Raw genomic sequence first — 19,580 nt, 5'->3', positions numbered from 1 at the left:
ACATGAATTCATTGCTTTCAAGATAACAAAATGGGTGGATCTGTATGGCCACAGCTCTTTATTTTGTAGCTCGACCCAGGGATGCTTTGCAGCAGCCAGAGCCAGCAGGCAGCTTTCTGCTGTCAGTAATGTCTGTTTGGAATAAGTGGTTCCCTTTAAATGGAAGCACTCACAGCTCTCACTGCCACTTCCTGAAGTACTGTGGTTGAATTAATGACTACACGGGCTGCTGTTTCACAGCCAACTTCTGTTTGAATCTTCACTGCTTGAATATGAAATCTTTTTGTTTCTGTAGGACAGCATGGAAAACTCGACTATGCAGAGCTCAGATAATACAGAGGAGGAGAAGACAACAACGGCAGCGGCTGTAAGCAGTGACGGCACTGGCAATGGTGCTGAAACAGCAGCAGAAGAGCAGAATATGGACTTCAGCACGGAAATTATGAGTGTAACTGAGATGGAACAATCACCTGATAGTTCCCCTGGCCTGAATGAAGACAACACGCAAGAAGAGGGGGAAATTCCAAATATTGGGAGTTTACAGACAACAGATATTGAGGCTGGCTTCCCTCCGGATTTTGACAAGTTCTGGAAAGTAGTAGAGGACAATCCCCAGGATTTCACAGGATGGGTCTATCTACTGCAGTACGTAGAGCAAGAGGTTAGTGTGTGCCCCTGCCTCCTTGGTCTGCCAGAAGCAACCAAAGAAAACCAAACTCGCTCCTGGATGTTCCACTAACAAAAAAAACTGTATGTCAGGCTTTGGTGTGCACTGCTTTAAGGTGGTTGTCAAGATCATAAGATAACAGCTATTTTTGAGATGATACTGAAACAATAACTAATTTGAAAATGGGAATAATGTGGTTTTTTGTTTGTTTGTTTTCACTCTTGCAAGAATTTTGTTCCGGCTTCTAAAGGTGAAAGTATCTTTGCACTTAGTTTTTGATAGTAAACAATCAGCTGTAATGTAAACAGAAAATTCTTGCTGGCCTTTTGAATGCTGTGCACTGGAGCACAGTCAGCATTGCTTAAAGACACGTTGATTGTGCTCGACTTTTGTAACACCCTTCTCAGTTTTTAATTAGACTAAGCTGTGTGTAACCTGCCGTGTGTTAGCTGGGTCCTGCTTAGCCACGTGCACCACAACAAACAGGGACCAGTGTCTTTTCTCACGAGAGGCAGATAACCTGTGGGGCTTCTTGCAGCAGGATATGTGAAAACAGAAGTTTATCTTGTTGCTTGTTGAGCCTGTGTAAATTCACACACACACACACACACACACAGTGCATGGCTGTAATGTCCAAGTGATTCTGTCTAAGGAGGTCTCTGAACTGCAAATGAAGTGGCCAGGAAAGGTTTCTGAGGAAGCTTTGTTGTATGTTTGCCCTGTTCTTAGACTTGTCTTGGTCAGTCTTTGGGTGGGCTTAGTGCATTAGGTGTGACTTTGGTCTGATGGCACCTGATGCCAGGACAAGACGCTAGCTACATGCTTGTTTTGTTCTTCAAACTTGGTGTTGGAAACAGTCTGTTACCTTTTGTTTTGTGCTTCTTTGCAGAACCACTTGCCAGCTGCCAGGAAAGCCTTTGACAAGTTTTTCACACACTATCCATATTGCTATGGGTACTGGAAGAAGTATGCAGACCTGGAGAAGAGACATGACAACATCAAGCAGTCCGATGAGGTACGTAGGTAGCTGGACGAAGCTGTTGCCTCTGATCCTGTGAGCCAAATAATGACTGAGGTACCACAAGTCATTTGGCTGCCAGAACCTGCCGTGTACGGTCAGGTTTGTAGGGATTTTGTTTGCACTTGTCACTTCTGTGGCATTGTAGCTAATGTTTTCTCTCTTTGTTGGCAGGTGCGTTAAACCTCTACAGTTTGTCAAGCTTTGCAGTGCAAGCCTCTGTATTACACTGCAGCTTAACAAGTAGGGCAGGGCTTTTCTCTCACTTACATTTATTACTCATTTTCAAAAGAATATAGTTGGTTTGCTGGTCACAATTGCTCCATCTTATTGCATTTTTGGTCAGACGCTGTCAATGATGATCTAATGGGTCTGTGCCCTATGGTCTATACCCCAAAGCCTGCCCACACAACCTGGTCAGAATGCAGGGACCGCTGCGCTTTGAAGATCAAGACCTGCACGTGGAGATCAGAACATTGCCATGTTCTATCCAACCTCCACCCGAATGGTAATGGTAGATTATTTAAACAAAATTCCAGTAATTAGTATTTCTAAGGTTCACCGGATAACACAGTGTTGCCTCTCTATTAGGACACCATTAAGTATTTGAAGTACAGTTCACCTTCTCTTCATAGGTTTATCGCAGAGGGCTTCAGGCAATTCCTCTTAGTGTTGATCTTTGGATACATTATATAAACTTCTTAAAAGACACCTTGGACCCTGATGACCCTGAAGCTAACAGTACTATTCGAGGGTAAGTTGAGAGCAGAGTAAATGGTGTGGGAAGGATGTGTGTGGTTGCATTGTGCAGCCAGAGGAGTGTGTCTGAGCTGAGGGCTGGAGGAGGAGCTGCGAGTGGAAACCTTCTCAACTTCTAGAGAAACCTTCTCAGTTTCATGCATCTGACATACAGAAGATAGTTTTAAGTAAGCAGTTTAAGTATGATTGCAAGTAAATGAGCATTTTTCTGAGAACTTTTCTTCCTTGCACTATCACTGCATCCAGAAACAACTAAATTATTTTTCAGAGCCTATGAACATGCAGTTTTAGCTGCTGGGACAGATTTCCGTTCTGACAGACTGTGGGAAATGTATATAAACTGGGAGGATGAGCAGGGAAACCTGAGGGAAGTTACATCCATATATGATCGTATCCTTGGAATTCCAACACAGCTCTACAGTCATCACTTCCAAAGGTAAAGAGGAACCAAAGGTGTAGCTAATGCTGTGGATTTCTTAACTGTGTGCAAACCTACTTCTTTGCATGTGAAAATGGTCACCTGGAGCAACAGTTTAAAATAGTTCTCTTTTATTTATTCATACATATTGACTAGCTATTTTAAAGTGCTGGTGCACATTTTAGGAATATGGTTTTAGATTAGATCTTAAATTCTTCTGCAGATTAAAAGAATGCCTTGGAATTGTCAGTCTTTGGAAAAAAAACAAAAACAATCATAGAATGAAAGCTCGTAGAATGAGACCCTTTTAGAACTTAATACCTCATGCAGTGCTCACTTGTGGCAAAATGCTTTCATAGAATCACAGAAGGGCCTGGGTTGGAAGGGACCTCAAGGATCACCGCGCTCCAACCCTCCTGCCACAGGCAGCATTCCCAGCCACTAAATCAAGTACCAGATCACAGTGCCCAGGGCCCATCCAACCTGGCCTTGAGCATCTCCAGGAATGGGGCACCCACAGCCTCTCTGGGCAGCCTATGCCAACTCCTCACCATCCTCTCAGTGAAAACCTCCACTGACATCTACTCTCAGTCTCCCTTCTTTTAGTTTAAAACTGTTCCCCTTTGTCTTACCACTGTCTGCCCATGTAAAAAGTTGACTTCTCTCCTGTTTATAATCTCCCTTTAAATATTGGCTGGCCACAGTGATATCTCCTCGCAGCCTTCTCTTCTGCAGGCTGAACAAACCCAGCTTCCTCCGCTTTCCCTCCAGCTTTCCTCACAGAAGAGGTGCTCTAGCCTCTGATCATCTTAGTGGCCTCCTTTGGATCCTCTCAAAGAGCTCCACATCCTTCTTGTACTGGGGGCCCCAGACCTGGACACAGGACTCCAGATGAGGCCTCACGAGGGCAGAGTAGAGGGGGACAATCACCTCCCTCTCCCTGCTGGCCACCTCTGTTTTGATGGAGCCCAGGATACCATTGGCCTGAGCTGCAAGAGCACACTGCTGGCTCATATTCAGGGACCCTGAGTCCTTCTCCACACTGCTACCCTCAGTAAGGTCTTCTCACATTCTGTACGCAGACCTGGGATTACCCCAACCCGAGAGCAAAACGTTGCACTTTGCTTTGTTGACCCTCATTAAGTTCACACATGCCCACCTTTTGAGTTGGCCAGGATCTGGTGTGACTGGGTGACCAGTCTGTTAGATGAGGGAAGGGCTGCTGATATCTTCCTAGACCTCAGCACAGCCTTTGGCATGGTCTCTCACGGGCTTCTTCTGGGGAAACTGGCTGCCTGTGACCTGGACAGGTCTGCCCTTCTTTGGGTAAGGAACTGGCTGAGGGCCGTGCCCAGCGGGTTGTGGTGAATGGAGTGAAGTCCAGCTGTGACCCGTTTCAAGGGCTGATGAGGAGCGGCTGAGGGAGCTGGGATTGTTCAGTGTGGAGAAGAGGAGCTCAGGGGAGACCTGACTGCACTCTGCAACGTCCTGAAGGGAGGCTGTGGTGAAGAGGGGTTTGGCCTCTTCTCCTGGGCAACAAACAGGACCTGAGGAAATGGCCACAAGTTGTATCAGAGGAGGTTTAGCTTGGACATAAGGAAGAACTTATTCTCTCAGAGCGATCAGGCACTGCAATGGCTGCCCAGGGAGTCACCATCCCTGGCAGTGTTTGAGAGGTGTCTGGATGAGGAGCTGTGAGATGTGGGGTAGTGCTTGTAGTGATGATGATGGGAGGGCGGTTGGACTTGGTGATCTTGTAGGTCCTTTCCAGCCTTGTGATTCTATGATTCTATGACTGTGATCCCTCTGGATGGCATCCCTTCCTTCTGCCATATCAACTGCACTACTGAGCGTGGTGTCATCTTGTTTAAGCATAAGTAGAAATGCTTAGCTAAGTTACAGATAGTTGAGATCTACATTAGTATGGAGAGATTAAGAGAGAACCAGAAGCCCTGGTTAAGTTATGCACTGATCTTCCTTGTAATTTCTGCAGATCTAAGTGGTTTGTTTTCATTATTTAAGTTCATAATTCCATTTTTCTTTGAAGTGTGAAAATCGTGAACGTCTGATACATAGTAGAAGGTTTGTTCTGTGTGTTTGTTTTCAGAAGTGTGTGCTCACTGGTGCTCCAGATCAATGAGGTGATTTAGAACCTGACAGGATTTATTGTGCCATGATGGTGTGTGTAAGCATAAAATGCCAAATTAGCGATGATGTGTTCTGACTACCTGTAGGTTTAAAGACCATGTCCAGAACAACTTGCCTCGAGACCTGCTGACTTCTGAGCAGTTTATCCAGCTGCGCAGAGAGCTGGCATCTGTGAATGGCCACGCAGGGGGCGACGCGTCGGCTGGCGACGACCTGCCCTCGGGTACCGAGGATATCACTGACCCTGCCAAGGTACATATGCAGAGAGTTTCTGTCGGGATCTCTTCCCTTACTCTTGCATATCACTGCTCCTTGCCTCATGCTGTAGACAGACAGCTTTTGTCTGTAGAGCATGCTCTAACAGCACTTCCGTAGGTGTCAAAGAAATGGAGCTCATCTTTAAGATAAGACCAAAACTTCACGTAGAAAACCTTTAGTTGGGTTGCACTAAGAACCAAGGCATCATCGGGGTAATACTCCTCCCTCCCCCAAGCTGTGTTGTGCAGCATTTAATGCATCCGTGCTACTTTTGATTTATGCATAGTTCTGTTGTCTTAAAGTGTGTTTACAAAGCTGATGCAGCGTCTCCTTGTGTTACATTTCTGAACAATTGTGTTTTAGCTAATCACTGAAATAGAGAACATGAGGCACAGAATCATTGAGATTCATCAGGAAATGTTCAATCACAATGAACATGAAGTCAGTAAGAGGTGGACATTTGAAGAAGGGGTAAGTTTGTTTTTTCTTCGTAAGGCGGCACGCGAGAGTTCTGAGCGTAAGACTGGGAACTCAGAGCTTGAGTAACAGTGAGGCCTTCAGTTTAAGCTCTTGTGGGACTTTGAGTAAAGATCTCGCTTCACTTCTTGCTCTTCTTGTCACAAGCAGCTTGTGGGGCCGGCTCTGTCACCTGAGGTTGAAAAGGCCTTTAAGCAGTATTTGCAGAGGCAGGGTCGTATGGCGCTGTTGCGCTGCGCAGCCGCTCCGTGCACACAGGTGCTGTGCAGTGCTGTGGTGCTGCGGTGCTGCCTGCCTGAGGGGAGAGCTGGGCTCCGTGGTCCTCAGAGGTCCCTTCCGACCTTCCAGCTGGGTGGTGCTGTAATTCAGCCCTGCTTTGTGCGTGCAGTGTTACACAGTAATTGGAATTGCTGTCTTCTGCCTTCGTCCATTTGAAAGGAAGGCATATCCTAAAAGAAAAAACAGATTTTGGTTTGCCTGTGTATTTTCGGATTATATTCTTGCATCTAAAATCATTTAGCTTTTGTTTTCCAGAAGTATCCGTCATTAACATGCTGCTCCCATGTGTGACATGTTGAAAGTAGTTAATTAAAGTAATAATTTGATCACAGCAAGTAGAAAACACTTTCTGTGTAGAGTTAAGTTGAACTCCTTTAGGCAAAGTAACCTGAGGCTTTCAGTTCTGGGTGTTTTCTGGTGAGCTGGTACTGTGTTGCAACACTGAAAGGAGGAACAAAGAGCACATTGTGCTCAAGAATTTCGGGTGGGATGGTCGGAGATTCCTTAATAGCCTGCATGATCTCAGACCTGTTTCTGTGTTCCTTGTTGTGCTTTGGTAAACAAGCCAAGGGAACTCAGACCTGCGGTTCTGTGGCCCATCCTAGCAGGCAGCCAGCTGCAGTGAATGGAAGCACAGCTTGGAGGGCTGTCACCAGTTAGAGGTGCTGCAGGATCTCCTTTGTGCTAGGTATCTGTCCTGGAGGGAGCAGAGATACAGAGAGCTTCTCAAGAGGAAGTGAGGCTCAGGTGTGCTGTTGGGTAGCACAGAATGGTGGTGAATGGAGCTGTCACTGGCTCAGGTTTAGCTACAGTTCCCGCAGCTTCTGAGAATGCTCTAAGTGTGGGTGTGCCATGGAAAGTGTATTGGAAACAGGTTATTCTGTAACAGTCCTGGCCAGAATCTCTACCTGCTCTACCAAGAGAGCATCTGCTGTGTAGACATTAACACTTTGGATCTATGGAGTGTGTAATGTGATGTTAAATGTGTCTTCACAACAGAGATGGGGAAGAAGTGCAGCAGATGTCAGGGAGTGATAGAGGCCTCACAGCCCTGTGTTACTTTTAGTTTTTAGCAGCAACAATGTATGTGGATTTATCACCACAACAAACTACCAGGGCTCACCGTAGGATTCAGTGAGGATCACAGAGATGATGGGCTTTAAATTCGGAGTGGCCTTAAGGGATTGAATATTCCTCCTTAATTGTGATAACACTTGTAATAACGCAACACTTGAGTGAATGAGTGTATATTGAGGTGGAGCTGCAGTATGGGCAATGAATAATCAACTAAAATTAAATGTGAAGAGAAAGAAAGGACATCTCTGGAAGGGTGCTTTGCCATGCTTAGTTTAGAGCAGCGTTTATACTTCCTGTGCTGAGCTCAGTCCAGCCCAGCTCTTGCTGGCAGCAGTGCCAGTGCAGTCACAGGATCAGGACGGTGTAGGTTGGGGGGGACCTTAAGGATCGTCATGGAGCTGCAGCCACAGGTCAGGCTGCCCAGGATCCCATCCAGCCTGGCCTAGCAGTCTCACTACTTATGGAGTCATCAGCTTACTTTAAACATTTGATATGGAATTCAAATCAATGCTGTCTTTCCTTGCCATGATCCTCAACCAGATGTGGAAGTTGACCTGTAGGATGTTTATTAGTGCAGTGGTGAGTGTTTGGACAGTATGTTTGTGCACAGTAACTGTTGCTTATAACGTTGCTGTTAGATTGCAGTGGAAGGGCTTGCAGGGTCGTTGTGTTTGTCGCCTTCTTCAGATGCTGTGTACGTCTGCACTCAGAAAGCTTTCAGGGTAAACCAAGCTCTAGACTAACATGTAGCCATCAGCCACGTTTCTCAGTTAAGTGGGATCACCCCACTTGACTTGAATAGGTGATAAGGTACCATTTTGAAGTCCTGCTATAAAATGCCATTACTTGAATGGTGTGTGGTTGGTTTTTAACCGGCTTGCCTGTGTGCTTGTTAGTCTTACCTCACGTCCTGTGGTTGTTGCAGATAAAGAGGCCTTACTTCCACGTGAAACCTCTGGAGAAAGCTCAGCTAAAAAACTGGAAAGAGTACTTAGAATTTGAGATAGAAAATGGGACGCATGAACGAGTTGTGGTCCTCTTTGAGAGATGTGTTATTTCATGTGCCCTCTATGAGGACTTCTGGATCAAGGTAAGGGAGGTGGTTGGCCACTGTTCCCATGGCATACGCTGACCTGGTGACTAACCTTTTGTACTCTTGTCGAACGTTGTTCATATATAACTATATCTGTTGCATTAGGAGATGGTCTGCTTGCAACCAGATTTGACTGCTGCATATGCCAACTTCGTTGCCTCTCTACGTCCTTCCTTACAGAAACTAGTCTAGTGGTTCAATAAAGGTGCTGAATGGGTTTAAACAAAAGAATTTTATCCTTCTGTCCTGTACTTAAAGGCAAACGTAAGCTGTAAAATTATTCAATCTCTGCTCTGTTTTCAACTATAGTATGCCAAATACATGGAGAATCATAGTATTGAAGGAGTGAGGCATGTCTACAGCAGGGCTTGCACAATACACCTTCCTAAGAAACCGATGGTTCACATGCTGTGGGCTGCCTTTGAGGAACAGCAGGGTAAGAGCAGGGTTGGCTTCTGGGAGCGGTTCTGCTGGAAGGAAGCAGTTGGAAGTGTCATATTTTAAAGCGTCTCCCCTGGTGTTTTAGGCAACATCGATGAGGCGAGGAGAATCCTGAAGACCTTTGAGGAGTGCATTCTAGGCCTGGCCATGGTTCGCTTGCGCAGAGTGAGCTTGGAGCGCAGGCACGGGAACATGGAAGAAGCCGAGCGCCTGCTGGAAGAAGCTGTTAGGAATGCCAAGTCAGTTAGTGAATCCTCATTCTATGCCATCAAATTAGCTCGGCACCTCTTCAAAGTGCAGAAAAATCTTCCAAAGGCAAGAAAAGTGCTGTCAGATGCCATAGAAATCGACAAAGTATGTGTTCTTTCCTTGCTGTACTAAAAACAAAAACAAACCGGTCTTTTTTTCCCGTTTCTTAAAATATGGCAACAATGATGACAGGTACTGTAACTGTATGTGATGTTTCGTTACTGCGTGGAGACACCAGTCCCTCTAAACTGATGTTGCCATATTTGCAGTTTGCAGTTGTAACTCTTTAGTGGGAAGTGGGGTTTGCTTCACTTTGCCTTTTAGGAGTAGTAAATGTGATGGAAGTGTTCCCGTCTCGAGGCAAACCAAACTGGTCACGTAGGCATTGCTCCTGGATTGCTTTGTGTAACTGCTGCAGCCCTGCTGGCTCCACACAGCACCTGTTTTTGGGGTGTTGGATCACTTCGATCCTTTTGTGCACCAAACCAGGTCAAAGATGACCAGTATGAAAACAAAATGCTGATGTTGGCTGCTCTGATGTATCCTCGTGCTGTTATGGAATGTGTTCAGTAGATACACAGTCTGTTAAATACCTGATGCAACAGGTTGACAAGTTCTGATCTTATTCCTTTTTTCTTCTTTTTTCTTTTTTTTTTGTACAGGAAAATACAAAGCTGTACCTCAACTTGCTTGAAATGGAGTACTGTGGTGATCTCACACAAAACGAAGAAAACATTCTGAGCTGTTTTGATAAAGCTGTTAATGGCTCTTTGTCTATAAAAATGAGGGTTACGTTTTCACAGCGGAAAGTGGAATTTCTTGAAGATTTTGGTTCTGATGTAAACAAGTAAGATACAGTGTGTGCATTGGCCAAATTAAGGTCACGGAGTGCCTGTAGAAGTGGCAGGGCAGGGATGGCTTAGTGCACCCATAAAGCTGTTTATTTCCACCACAGCTCTTTCTGGAGGTACGGCTGCTTTTCCACACTGAAGTCCTATTTTGAAGTAGGAATCTCTGCTCTGAAAATCAGCCCTTTTTTCTGCAGTCCCTCAGGATGCCTCAGAGTGAGCTCTCGCCACCCGTAACTTCCTGCTGTAGTTTTCTTCCCCTAAGATCTCTGAAGGAGGATGCTTCCCAACGAGTTCTGTGGCTGCTACATGCACTGCTGTGCCCTGTGAGCAGCTGCTTGAGATCCCAAAACTACAATGTTGTTTTTTTCCTTCCCCTGCACTTAGAAGTGTTAGCAGTGCCATACGCTTCCATGGCACAATCATTGTAAGAGTGCAGCTTTTACTGAAACACTTAGATGAGCTTTATGTGTCTTGATTCTCTATTGTAAAATAAGCTCTTGTTTTTATTTACATTTTGCAGCTAAGTAACTGGGCAAGATGAAGCAGAAGTTAATCTTTCTGCTGTGTGTTTTTAGCAGTAGCTGTCCTCAACTTGTCCTGGCTCTGAGCGTTGTGGCTCACGTGGCAGCTGGGCGCTGCAGCTTTTGGGTCTGAAGCAGTCCAAAGAAAGGGAAGTGTAAAGCTTGCAAACAGTACTGCAGGAGCAAGAATAAGAGCAAGAAACGTTTTTCTCAGGAGCAGTACTGACAGATGAAGCATTTTGCATTTGGTGCCTTGTGAATTGTAGCATGATCAGCTGCAATGATAGTGAGTTTGAATTAGGAAAGGAAGTGAGACTTCTGCTCAGCAGCACGCAGCCATCCATAAAGCAGCAGTGGCACAGCTCAGGTGGGCTGCAGCACATTACTTGTCCTTCCCTGGTGGAGGAAAGCCCTTATGTTTTCTGCTGCAGGTTTCATTCTGTATAACACTGATGGCCAGTATTTAAAGACAAGTCCAGTCCTGAGCATCAGTGCAGTGTGGTGCAGCAGCACCAAGGTGACGTGACGCCGTTGCTGGAAGGAGCAGCACGCTTTGGAAACCTCTGTGAAGTTTGGCTATAAAAGAACTGCAGGCAGTGCGAGGAGTTGAGCAAGTTGGGGATTTGTCAGCTAACGGTCCTGAGAAAATTCTTGCTGTGCTTTATGGAATCTCCCTTCAAATTAAGATGTGGAATTTGTTTGCTTTGTTTTTCCTTGGCTTTTCAATCCATTGGTCACTGGGGTAGAATGTTGTAGTATTTCTACATTTTGAAGTAGACGTTTTAAAAGGATTGCTTGTGCTTAAAATGTTAGCATGGTGAGCAAAGCACTTTGTGTTTCTTTTTTCCTTCAGGCTTTTGGATGCATATGACGAGCACCAAGCACTTCTGAAGGAGCAGGATACTTTAAAGAGGAGAGCAGAGAACGGGTGGGTAGCCTGATGTGTAAGCTAACTGGGTGGATGATGTACTGCCCTGATGTATTGTCTGATGCAGAAATACTGCAGGGAGCAGCCTCTGAGGCTGGTGGTTTGGGGTTGGTTTTTATTTTTTTGCTACTTTGTGGAATAAATATATTTGTCTTTAAAACTGACTGCAAGAACAAAATTGCTGCTTTCTCGCTTAAAAGCGTACCCTAGGGCTGCACTGAGGGTTTAAATCCTGGGAGATTTCCTCTGTAAGTGATTACAAGTTAGATTTAGTTCCACTAAAACTAAAGAATGCTGGTAAAAGTAACAAAAGCTCCAAGAAGGGGCACGGAGTTGATGTCTCAGTTGGAGCACCAGCATGATTTAAACAGCAGGCTGTTCTGAGGCAGCGTACATCACTGTCCTCCTCAGAACCTTGCTGCATTATCCCATTAAACAGGATGCTGAATTTGGAAATGCTGCTCACTCCTGTCTGTGGCAGCACTTCTCACTGGTGTGCACAACGTAAGGCACCCTTCACAGGCATGTGCTGACTTTGCAGATCGGAGGAGCCAGATGAGAAGAAAATGCTCACAGACGAGCAAACCATGGCATCAGCACAGATGATGGATGGAGACATGCAGGTCAATCAGGCAGCATACAACTATAATGCCTGGTATCAGGTGAGGGTGGTTTTTTCTTCCTGCTGCACACGTTTGGATGTATGCAAGCTGTTGTTTTCCTGGGGACTTCTCTTTACCTGTGGCCAAGTGTCAGTCGTTAAGGAAAGGCTGGAATAAAGCCTCATCTTGCTTTTGTTGCTCTTTATCCTGTAAGTGTAAAATAATTCTGTGTAGCGTGGGGCAGATAACAGCTTGGTGACTCTTCAGATGAAGGCAAGCACAGCAGCACCTAAGGAGAGTTTTCATCGTTAACTTCTCCAGCTGGTGCTTCCTGTAACATCTCTGTGTGTGCTCCTGCCCCAGTACCATGTGTGCGAGATCAGAGGCTGTTCTGGATGGCATTTTATCCCCTGTAGGGACACAGGAACGTAGTAAGCTTGGTTTCCTCTTGTTGCTGGGCCTGTGGTGCAGCACCTCCAGTGTATGCTCTGCTTGCTTCTACACTAACAGCTCGTTTTGTGTCTTGGCCAAGGGGAGGATTACAAAGTCAGAGCATTGAGACTTGCCTTGTCTGTATGAGGTTAGTCCTGACGTTGGATAGTGCTGCTCCTCGTCAGCAGGGATGGGCATCACGTGCTGTGGGCTTGGAGTGCATGGCCTTGTTCTGAGTAGCAGAGGGGCAGCTGAAACGTTTGCTCAAGCAGTGCAATGGAAACTTGTTTTTAGCTGCATGGAGCCCACCAAGCCAATGAGAGCAGTGTTCCCAGATGCACAGGCAGCTGTGTAACTTGTTCTAGAACTGTCTGCCTTAAGGACAAATGTTCACTCCAAAGCCAGGTGGGGAAAGTTGTGTCAGCTGTGCAGTGCGAGGAAACCAGTCTGTGGTGGGTTAGGGGGAGAGCCCCTGTTGGAGTCAGAGCCATGGGAGGAGCTCTGAAGGACCTGTGCCCTTCCTTGGTGAAGGTCTCTGTGCTGTTGTTGAAGTGCTGAGTCCATCCCTGAGTGCTTTTCTTGTATTTCAAATCATGTGGAGAAGATCAGACAGAAGCCCTCTCTGACCGGATGGACAAAAACATCCCAGGCAACAGTATCTGCCTTGCTCTGTTATTGCAACTGAAGCACGGCTGCTCTTGTAAGGCGGTTCAGAGTTGACAGGCCTTGCACTGCAGGGAACGCCTGCAGCTGTTCCACCCTTTGTATCAGATTGAGATACAGGAGCAGCAGAGCTCCAAGCCGAAGGTGTTGTGGATGTGACACAGAACTGACACCTGTGTGGCTGCAGGGGCTGCTGTGATCAGAGCAGCTGATAGGACGAAATGCTGAAGCCCTGTGTGCCTTTCTGGAAAGAAGTGCATCAGCTTAAAGCAGCAAGGCATTCTGACTTATTTATCTCTTGTCTTTTTGTGTTCTAGTACAATTACCAGAACGCATGGAATTATGGACAGTATTATTCTCCTTCAACTTGATCAGAAGAGCGAGTGAAGTTCACTGTGCAGTATCATCAAAGAGTAAAATATATTTTTCTAAATTAGGGTTGTGAAAGAACTGTTGTAATACCTGCTTTTTGGTCTTTTGCATGTAAAATGAGCTGATGTTCACAGGGTATGTGTGAAGCAAGAATTGTGTGCTGGTAACTGATAAAATTGGTATCTGTACAATTCTAGTTTACCATAAATGCATTTTTTTTAATTCCCTGCACTAACTTATGGAGCTGTCTGAAGCATTTTGTTCAGTCTCGTATCGATCCCTGCACAGGGCTGACCCTGGCTGCCCACCAAGCTGTTCCCTCATTTCTCCTCAGCCCACATGGAGAAAGTGTGATTGCCCAACAGAACCCCAGCACCTCGTGTGCTGAGGTCTCAAGGACAGGAGATTGCTTACCCCTTACCACCGTGGGCAGTACAGACTCAGCGTGTGGAAGATGAATTTGTAACAGAGCGGGGCAGTGAGAACTAAAAGCAAATGAGAACACTTTCCTGCCGCTCCTCTTCTTCCCAGCTTCAACGTCTGCCTCAATTCTCGTATCTAAGCCATGCCTCAATTCTTGTATCTAAGCCATTCTTGTATCTAAGCCTAGGATTTCCTCCTCTGCTCCTCCTTCCCCTCCTCTTCCCAGCCCCAGGGTGGCCCCTTCCCTTGCCTTGCCTTCAGGAGCTCCTCCCACGTGGCCGCAGGCAGTGATGCAGGACCTCAAATGGGCCGCAGCCCTGCAGCCCTCCTGCACCGGGGTGGGCCGCTCTCCCTGGGCTGCAGCAGCTCTGCATGGTCCCTGCGTGCTGAGGCACAGCCAGCGCACAGCGCCTCCTGCCCCCTGCTGACCTCGGGGGCTGCTGCCCCCTTTCTCTCACCCCCCTCGCACAGCTGCTGTGCAGTGTGTTGAAGCCTTTCTTCAGTGCAGGCTCACAGCAGTGCAGGTGGTGCAGCTTGCCGACTGCGCCTTGCATGGAGGCGGTGCTTGGGGCGACCCTGCAGGCACCATCCTGCCCCACAGGCCCAATGCGGCGCTGTGGATCTAAGCAGTAAACCTTCCTGTTGTTTTAAAGCAAGCAGTTCTTAGGTCTGTCGGCCCCAGAAGCTGCCCCGGGAGAGGAGCAGCTCTTTGCCCTGTTCTGCTCTCCTTCCCAACCAAAACTTCACCCATTTCCATGGAGCGATGCTGTTCTGCCCCGGTGAGCAAATCCCAGATTGCTTTGTTGTAGGCTCGTGGCTGAACCTCTTCAGCTGGAGGTGGCAGCCTCTGAAAGCTGTGACGTGTATTTTCTATTCCACGTGGGGGGGTCAAAAATTAAAATGCAGTGCAAAATGATGTTGCATTCTTTTTTTAAGAAGCACAAACTGTGTTTGGGATGATTTTTGTATCTAGAGTTTTTCATGTACACAATGTGAGCAAACTTTTTTCATTTTGATCAAAGTGATCATTCTCATTTTCGTAATAAAAGCAAGGAATTCAGCAGTTCTTGGAGCTTTCTTGGATGTCCTCATTCACACTGAGAATAAATTCCAGTTTTGTTCAAAAAAACAAAGATTGAGTGCTGTAGTTACAGAAACACCTCAAACTCGAGGCGGGTCGACATCAGCCCTAACAGTTTGGAATGTATTTAAAGGAGAAATTTCCCACCTCTAACCAACAGTGCTGGTGAGTGCTGCAGCAGCTGCACTGTGATGAAGTCGGGAGAGAAAGGCTGTGCTGAGGACTTGAGCTCAGGATCAAAATGAAGGCATTTCAGTTACGGGTCAGCACTGAAGGGACAGTGAGGTTGGCAGGGACGCTGACTGGCAGTTCAGAGGGGGCTGCTTCTACAGTAACTGGAGCTTTGTGCATTTCCCCCCTAGAGCAAGAGAAGGTGGGAGGCAAGCAGACACAAAAGAACAGTTGCGTGTATAAACAATGTTTTCTTTAGTGGTGTGTTACTGTACAGCAGTTGGGGGGAGCAAATCTGATTTCAATACAAGGCCACAGTTGTAGTTATATCCTGAAGTTACGAGAGCAGAACTGCAGCTGTCAGAAGCTTTCTCGCTCAAATGCATTCCCAGCAGCAAAGACAAACCTTCATTTCACTCAATATCCACCAATTCCACTTCAAAGAAAAGTTTTGCATTTGGTGGAATTCTGTTGGCACAAGTTAAGGAAACTGAACAAGGCGGTTACTAGCCCGTGGGGCTGAGCAATGGTTCAGCACCTGTTCTGCTCAGTGTCTGTTTCACATTTCCTGGCCTGTGTTAACATCCTGACTTCAGTGTGGAACCACAGCTGCTGCTCAACGCCAGTGGTCGTGAGACATTCAGTAGCAGGGCTGCAGGCGAGCTGCTACTGAAACACGCTTTCATTACTGCGACTCCTCTCCATCTGAAGAGCTGAGTTTTACCTTCACTGCTGGAGTGTTGTCTCCCCTCGTGGGCAAACGGCCTCATTTCAAGATACGCTGCCGTAAATTTGCTCGGACAACACTTCCAGCTACCAGACGTAAGGTTAAAACAGGAGAGCAATCCCTAATAAGCAGCAGGAAGGGTTGGTAAAAAATCAACAGGACCACTCATTCAGCTGTGATTTCTGCTGTATCCAGAGCTGCTGCTCTGCAAGCTCCAACACTACAGCAGCAGCAGCAGCTTCTTCCAGCTACACTGGTTGTTATCTGTGCTTTTGCTGCGTTCAGAAGGAGCTGGAGGAAAAAAAAGGTAGAAAACAATGAGAAACCTTTGCTGCATGCTGGAATGCAGCAACGTGGACAGAAGGTTTTCTTCCAAACAAGTGAGCAGTCGGATCCATCACTTCGTGACACTTATTTATATCCCTCGGTGCTCTGAGCCTGCTCTAAGCAGCAAGTGAACACTCTGCCCTGCGTCCCTGCCTGCAGAGCACATCCTTCTGCCAAGCTGCATTCCCAGGGCACTTAAAATAGCAGTGAGTTATTGATTGTGAAAGGATACTTAGCATCCGGCTGCCCTTTCTTGCCATACGCCCACTCAGGTTCAATTTCCAGCTGAGCCTTCTCTCCTTTACTCATAGTTAAGAGAGCTTCATCCCACTACAAACAGACCAAAACAAAAGAAAACACAACAAAGTCTTAAAGCACCACCAACAAAAAAGCATGCTGATCTGCTTCTCACCTCGTTTCTACAAAGCTCAGTGTGATAGAACAACTTCTTCCAGCATTTCACCCCCCCCAGTGCATGCTGTAAGGCACCTCCTCATTCCTTCCATCTGAGGAAGCATTTACCCACAGCTGCTGTTGGCACCAACCCAATCTGCACCGGCTTTGGCCGTCCAGCACAGCTCAACCCCACAGATCCATGTAGCAAACGTGCTGCTGAACCAAAGAAGTGAACATGCCTGCTTAAGGGAACTATGCACGGCCTCAGAACACGTTTTGGAGCTGAACACCGCATGTTCAGCACTGAGAGGTTTTGTCTTCTGCTCCGTCTCCACCTCTCAATCTCCCCCCTCTCCTGACCACGGATCAGTGCTCATTGAGGTCTGCTCTTAAATGCCAACTTTACATCAGTCCTCGTCCCTCTTTGAGACTGCCCTACCAAAGCCAGCAATCATTTGAGCACCACATCAGCATCACAACCAACAGCTGCTCCTCATGGCCTGTAACCAATGAAGGACCCTCTGTGCCACAGGAGCATCAAACCCAGTGACTAAAGAAAACCCCCCTACTTCTGCAGTGCTGGCCACGTGCCCGAGGCTGCTTCCCCTCCCCAGTTCCACCCAGCAAGGCTGCCTTTCTGCAGAGCAGCTGCACGGAAGGTCACACATATGAACAGATACAAAGTCAGGTCAGCATCAGATCCCTCCTGTATCCTTATCTGCCACAGACAGCCAACTTCAGCACAGGCTCAGCACTGCTCCGCTCTGTGCTGGAATCTCCCCCACACAGCCGAGCACACCAGTACCTGCGAGCTGAAGATTTAAGCAAGCAGGTGGATCTGCAGAACAGTTCACAGCATCAAAAGCGCAACTCTGTACACGACAGCAACCAGAATGTGGAGGCTCAGCACACAAAGCAGCACTGAGGCAAACAGAAAAGATGCTGACAAAAGCCAATCTCCTGGTTGCTCAGAGCACACAGCACTGCGGCAGCTGAGCCTGGGAACCCGATCATCTCTGTGCTGCAGTGCTGTGCAGACAGCAAGGGGCTGCGCTCCCCCGCACCGCTGCAGGTGGATGGATGCACCGGAACGGACCAGCAGCACGTCCTGCTGATGGCACAGCTTTCCCCTTTTCACCTCAGCAAGGAACAAACCAGCTCCAACTCTGCACTGCAGCCATGTAACTGAAGGCTGAAAACTCTTTGGGTCCCGAGGGAATCGGCACTGATTTGTACTTACGCCTCTGATCACTTTTCCTATGCCGACTTTGAAACTTAAAGGTTTGGCTGCTTTCTTCTTCTTTGAACCTGAAAGACAGTTTTACATTTATGTGCTTTAACATCACACGCAGAACTTTATCTGGAATTACTGCTGAGGTCATGCTTTAAATAAATACCCATCCTCCTTGTATCACCTCTAGGAACTATCAGATTTTTAGGAGAAAATTCAGTGTTGTGCACTAAAAACACCATTAAATGTTCAGGTTGCATGCTGACACACATCTTCCACATGCCGACCCACTGAACCTAAGAGAGTCAGTTCTGAATTACTAGATTCGATGGCACATCTCATAAACGTGTTACTGAAACAGCAGAGCCAGCAGGGAACCGATTCTGCTGTGAATGCTGCAGAAGTGTTTTAAAGCAAGCAATGAATCACTGGCAGTTCTGAGCTCCTCGCAGTGCTGGGCAGCACTGCTGGAAGGGCTCCTGGCTCTTCAGTGTCCCACACCTGAATTCTCTGATTGGGGTTGGAACCAAATGATCTTTAAAGGCGCCTTCCAACCCCCCCATTCCATGAGTGCGCATTATCAGCACACGTCTGTGCTCTGATGCCCCGTCCATCCCCGGAGGTGTTCAGGGCCAGGTTGGATGGGGCCCTGGGCATGAAATGTGGAGGTTGGTGGCCCTGCTTGTGGCGGGGGGTTGGAGCTTCGTGACCCTTGAGGTCCCTTTCAATCCAGGCCATTCTGTGCTTCTGGTGTTCTAGAGGAGACTGCTTCAGAGCTCTGCTGCTCCAGTGCTCCCACAGTGCAGGTTTTCTTACACAAGCACACCAATTAGTGCCTCATCAGAGAAGCTAACCATGCTGCCCTGTTCCACAGATAGGAAAGCTCTCCGTTCAGACCCCATCCTTCACCCCAAGCAGCTGCAGCACTGCTGGAAGCGCTGCACTCAGTGCCAGCTGTGGCTCTGGGGACAGCAGAGGGGCAGGAAGCAGCCGTGTCACACTGCAGCCCACAGTAACGCCCAGCACCCACACAGCCCAGCTCAGTTCCTTCCACGAAGGCAGGCACAAAGGCTCACAGGGCGCACGCACAGCACACACGCAGCCTTACTGGTCTGGATGTTGGTGTCGAAGACGGTTCCGTCCTGCAGCTTCCCGGTGTACCAGCAGTGCACGGTGTCTCCTTTCTTTGGGAAGTTGGTTTTGTCACCCTTCTTTAAGATGGATTTGACGTACTTTGGCGGCCCCTGATCGCAGAATGGTTCCGATGGCAGCGCTCCGCCTCCCCCCCCTCCGCCCGCCCCCCATTTGCGGGCACGGCGTGCGGCTCCCCGGCCGCGGCCTCACCGACCTCCTCCGCGGGCTCCTCGGCCTTCGCCGCTTTCTCCTTCTCCTTCTCCGCCTTGCCGGGCTTCGCCTTCTCCGCCGCCGGCTCGGCTCCGTCCGTGCCCTTGAAGCGCTGAGAGCCGCGGGGTCGCAGCTCCGTCACGGCCCGCCCCGCACCCGGCGCCCCGCACCCGGCGCCCCGCACCCGGCGCCCCGCACCCGGCGCCCCGCACCCGGCGCCCCGCACCCGGCGCCCCGCACCCGGCGCCCCGCACCCGGCGCCCCGCACCCGGCGCCCCGCACCCGGCGCCCGCCCGTACCTGCGTGAGGAACAGCTGCGTGTAGGCCGCGATCAGCTGCTCCTTGTTGGCCGTCTTGGCCACGTTCTTCACCTGCCCCAGCAGGCGGTGCTCGGCCAGGAACTGCAAGGACAGAACCGGGCTGAGCGGGGCCGGCCTGAGCGGGGCGGCTGGGGGCCGGGCGCCGCGCCGTGCCGTGCCGTACCGCCTGCGCCGCGTGTTCCTGCAGGAACTTGATGATGTCCTTCTTGGGCAGCGCCTCGCTCCGCAGCTCCTCCGCGCTCCAGGGCTGCGCGGGCGCCGTGGCCGCCGCCATCTTCCCGCCGCCCCGCTCCTCCTCCCGCAGCGC

General features: G+C 48.4%; 2 protein-coding genes across 2 annotated transcripts; one reads left to right on the top strand and one right to left on the bottom strand.

Moving 5' to 3' along the window:
• Positions 1–316: 316 nt before the first annotated feature.
• On the top strand, positions 317–13,315 carry PRPF39 (pre-mRNA processing factor 39; the record flags this gene model as incomplete). Its single annotated transcript, XM_079537610.1, has 13 exons — positions 317–661; positions 1,557–1,682; positions 2,321–2,439; positions 2,713–2,880; positions 5,097–5,262; positions 5,632–5,739; positions 8,027–8,191; positions 8,504–8,630; positions 8,721–8,989; positions 9,547–9,731; positions 11,110–11,184; positions 11,726–11,846; positions 13,199–13,315. The coding sequence occupies 13 exons, from the start codon at positions 317–319 to the stop codon at positions 13,250–13,252; spliced, it is 2,028 nt and encodes a 675-aa protein (XP_079393736.1). The 3' UTR covers positions 13,253–13,315.
• A 1,850-nt stretch (positions 13,316–15,165) lies between these two features.
• On the bottom strand, positions 15,166–19,547 carry FKBP3 (FKBP prolyl isomerase 3; the record flags this gene model as incomplete). The annotated part of the gene is made up of 7 exons (XM_079537193.1): positions 15,166–15,396; positions 16,215–16,312; positions 17,619–17,686; positions 18,718–18,853; positions 18,958–19,065; positions 19,253–19,354; positions 19,437–19,547. The coding sequence occupies 7 exons, from the start codon at positions 19,545–19,547 to the stop codon at positions 15,342–15,344; spliced, it is 678 nt and encodes a 225-aa protein (XP_079393319.1). The 3' UTR covers positions 15,166–15,341.
• Positions 19,548–19,580: the final 33 nt, after the last annotated feature.

Source organism: Tetrao urogallus (genome assembly GCF_951394365.1).
Source record: "Tetrao urogallus genome assembly, chromosome: 6".
In the NCBI taxonomy this organism is placed as follows: Eukaryota; Metazoa; Chordata; class Aves; order Galliformes; family Phasianidae; genus Tetrao; species Tetrao urogallus.
The sequence above is the reverse complement of the archived record's forward strand: the minus strand, read 5'-3'. Positions and strand labels throughout refer to the sequence as shown.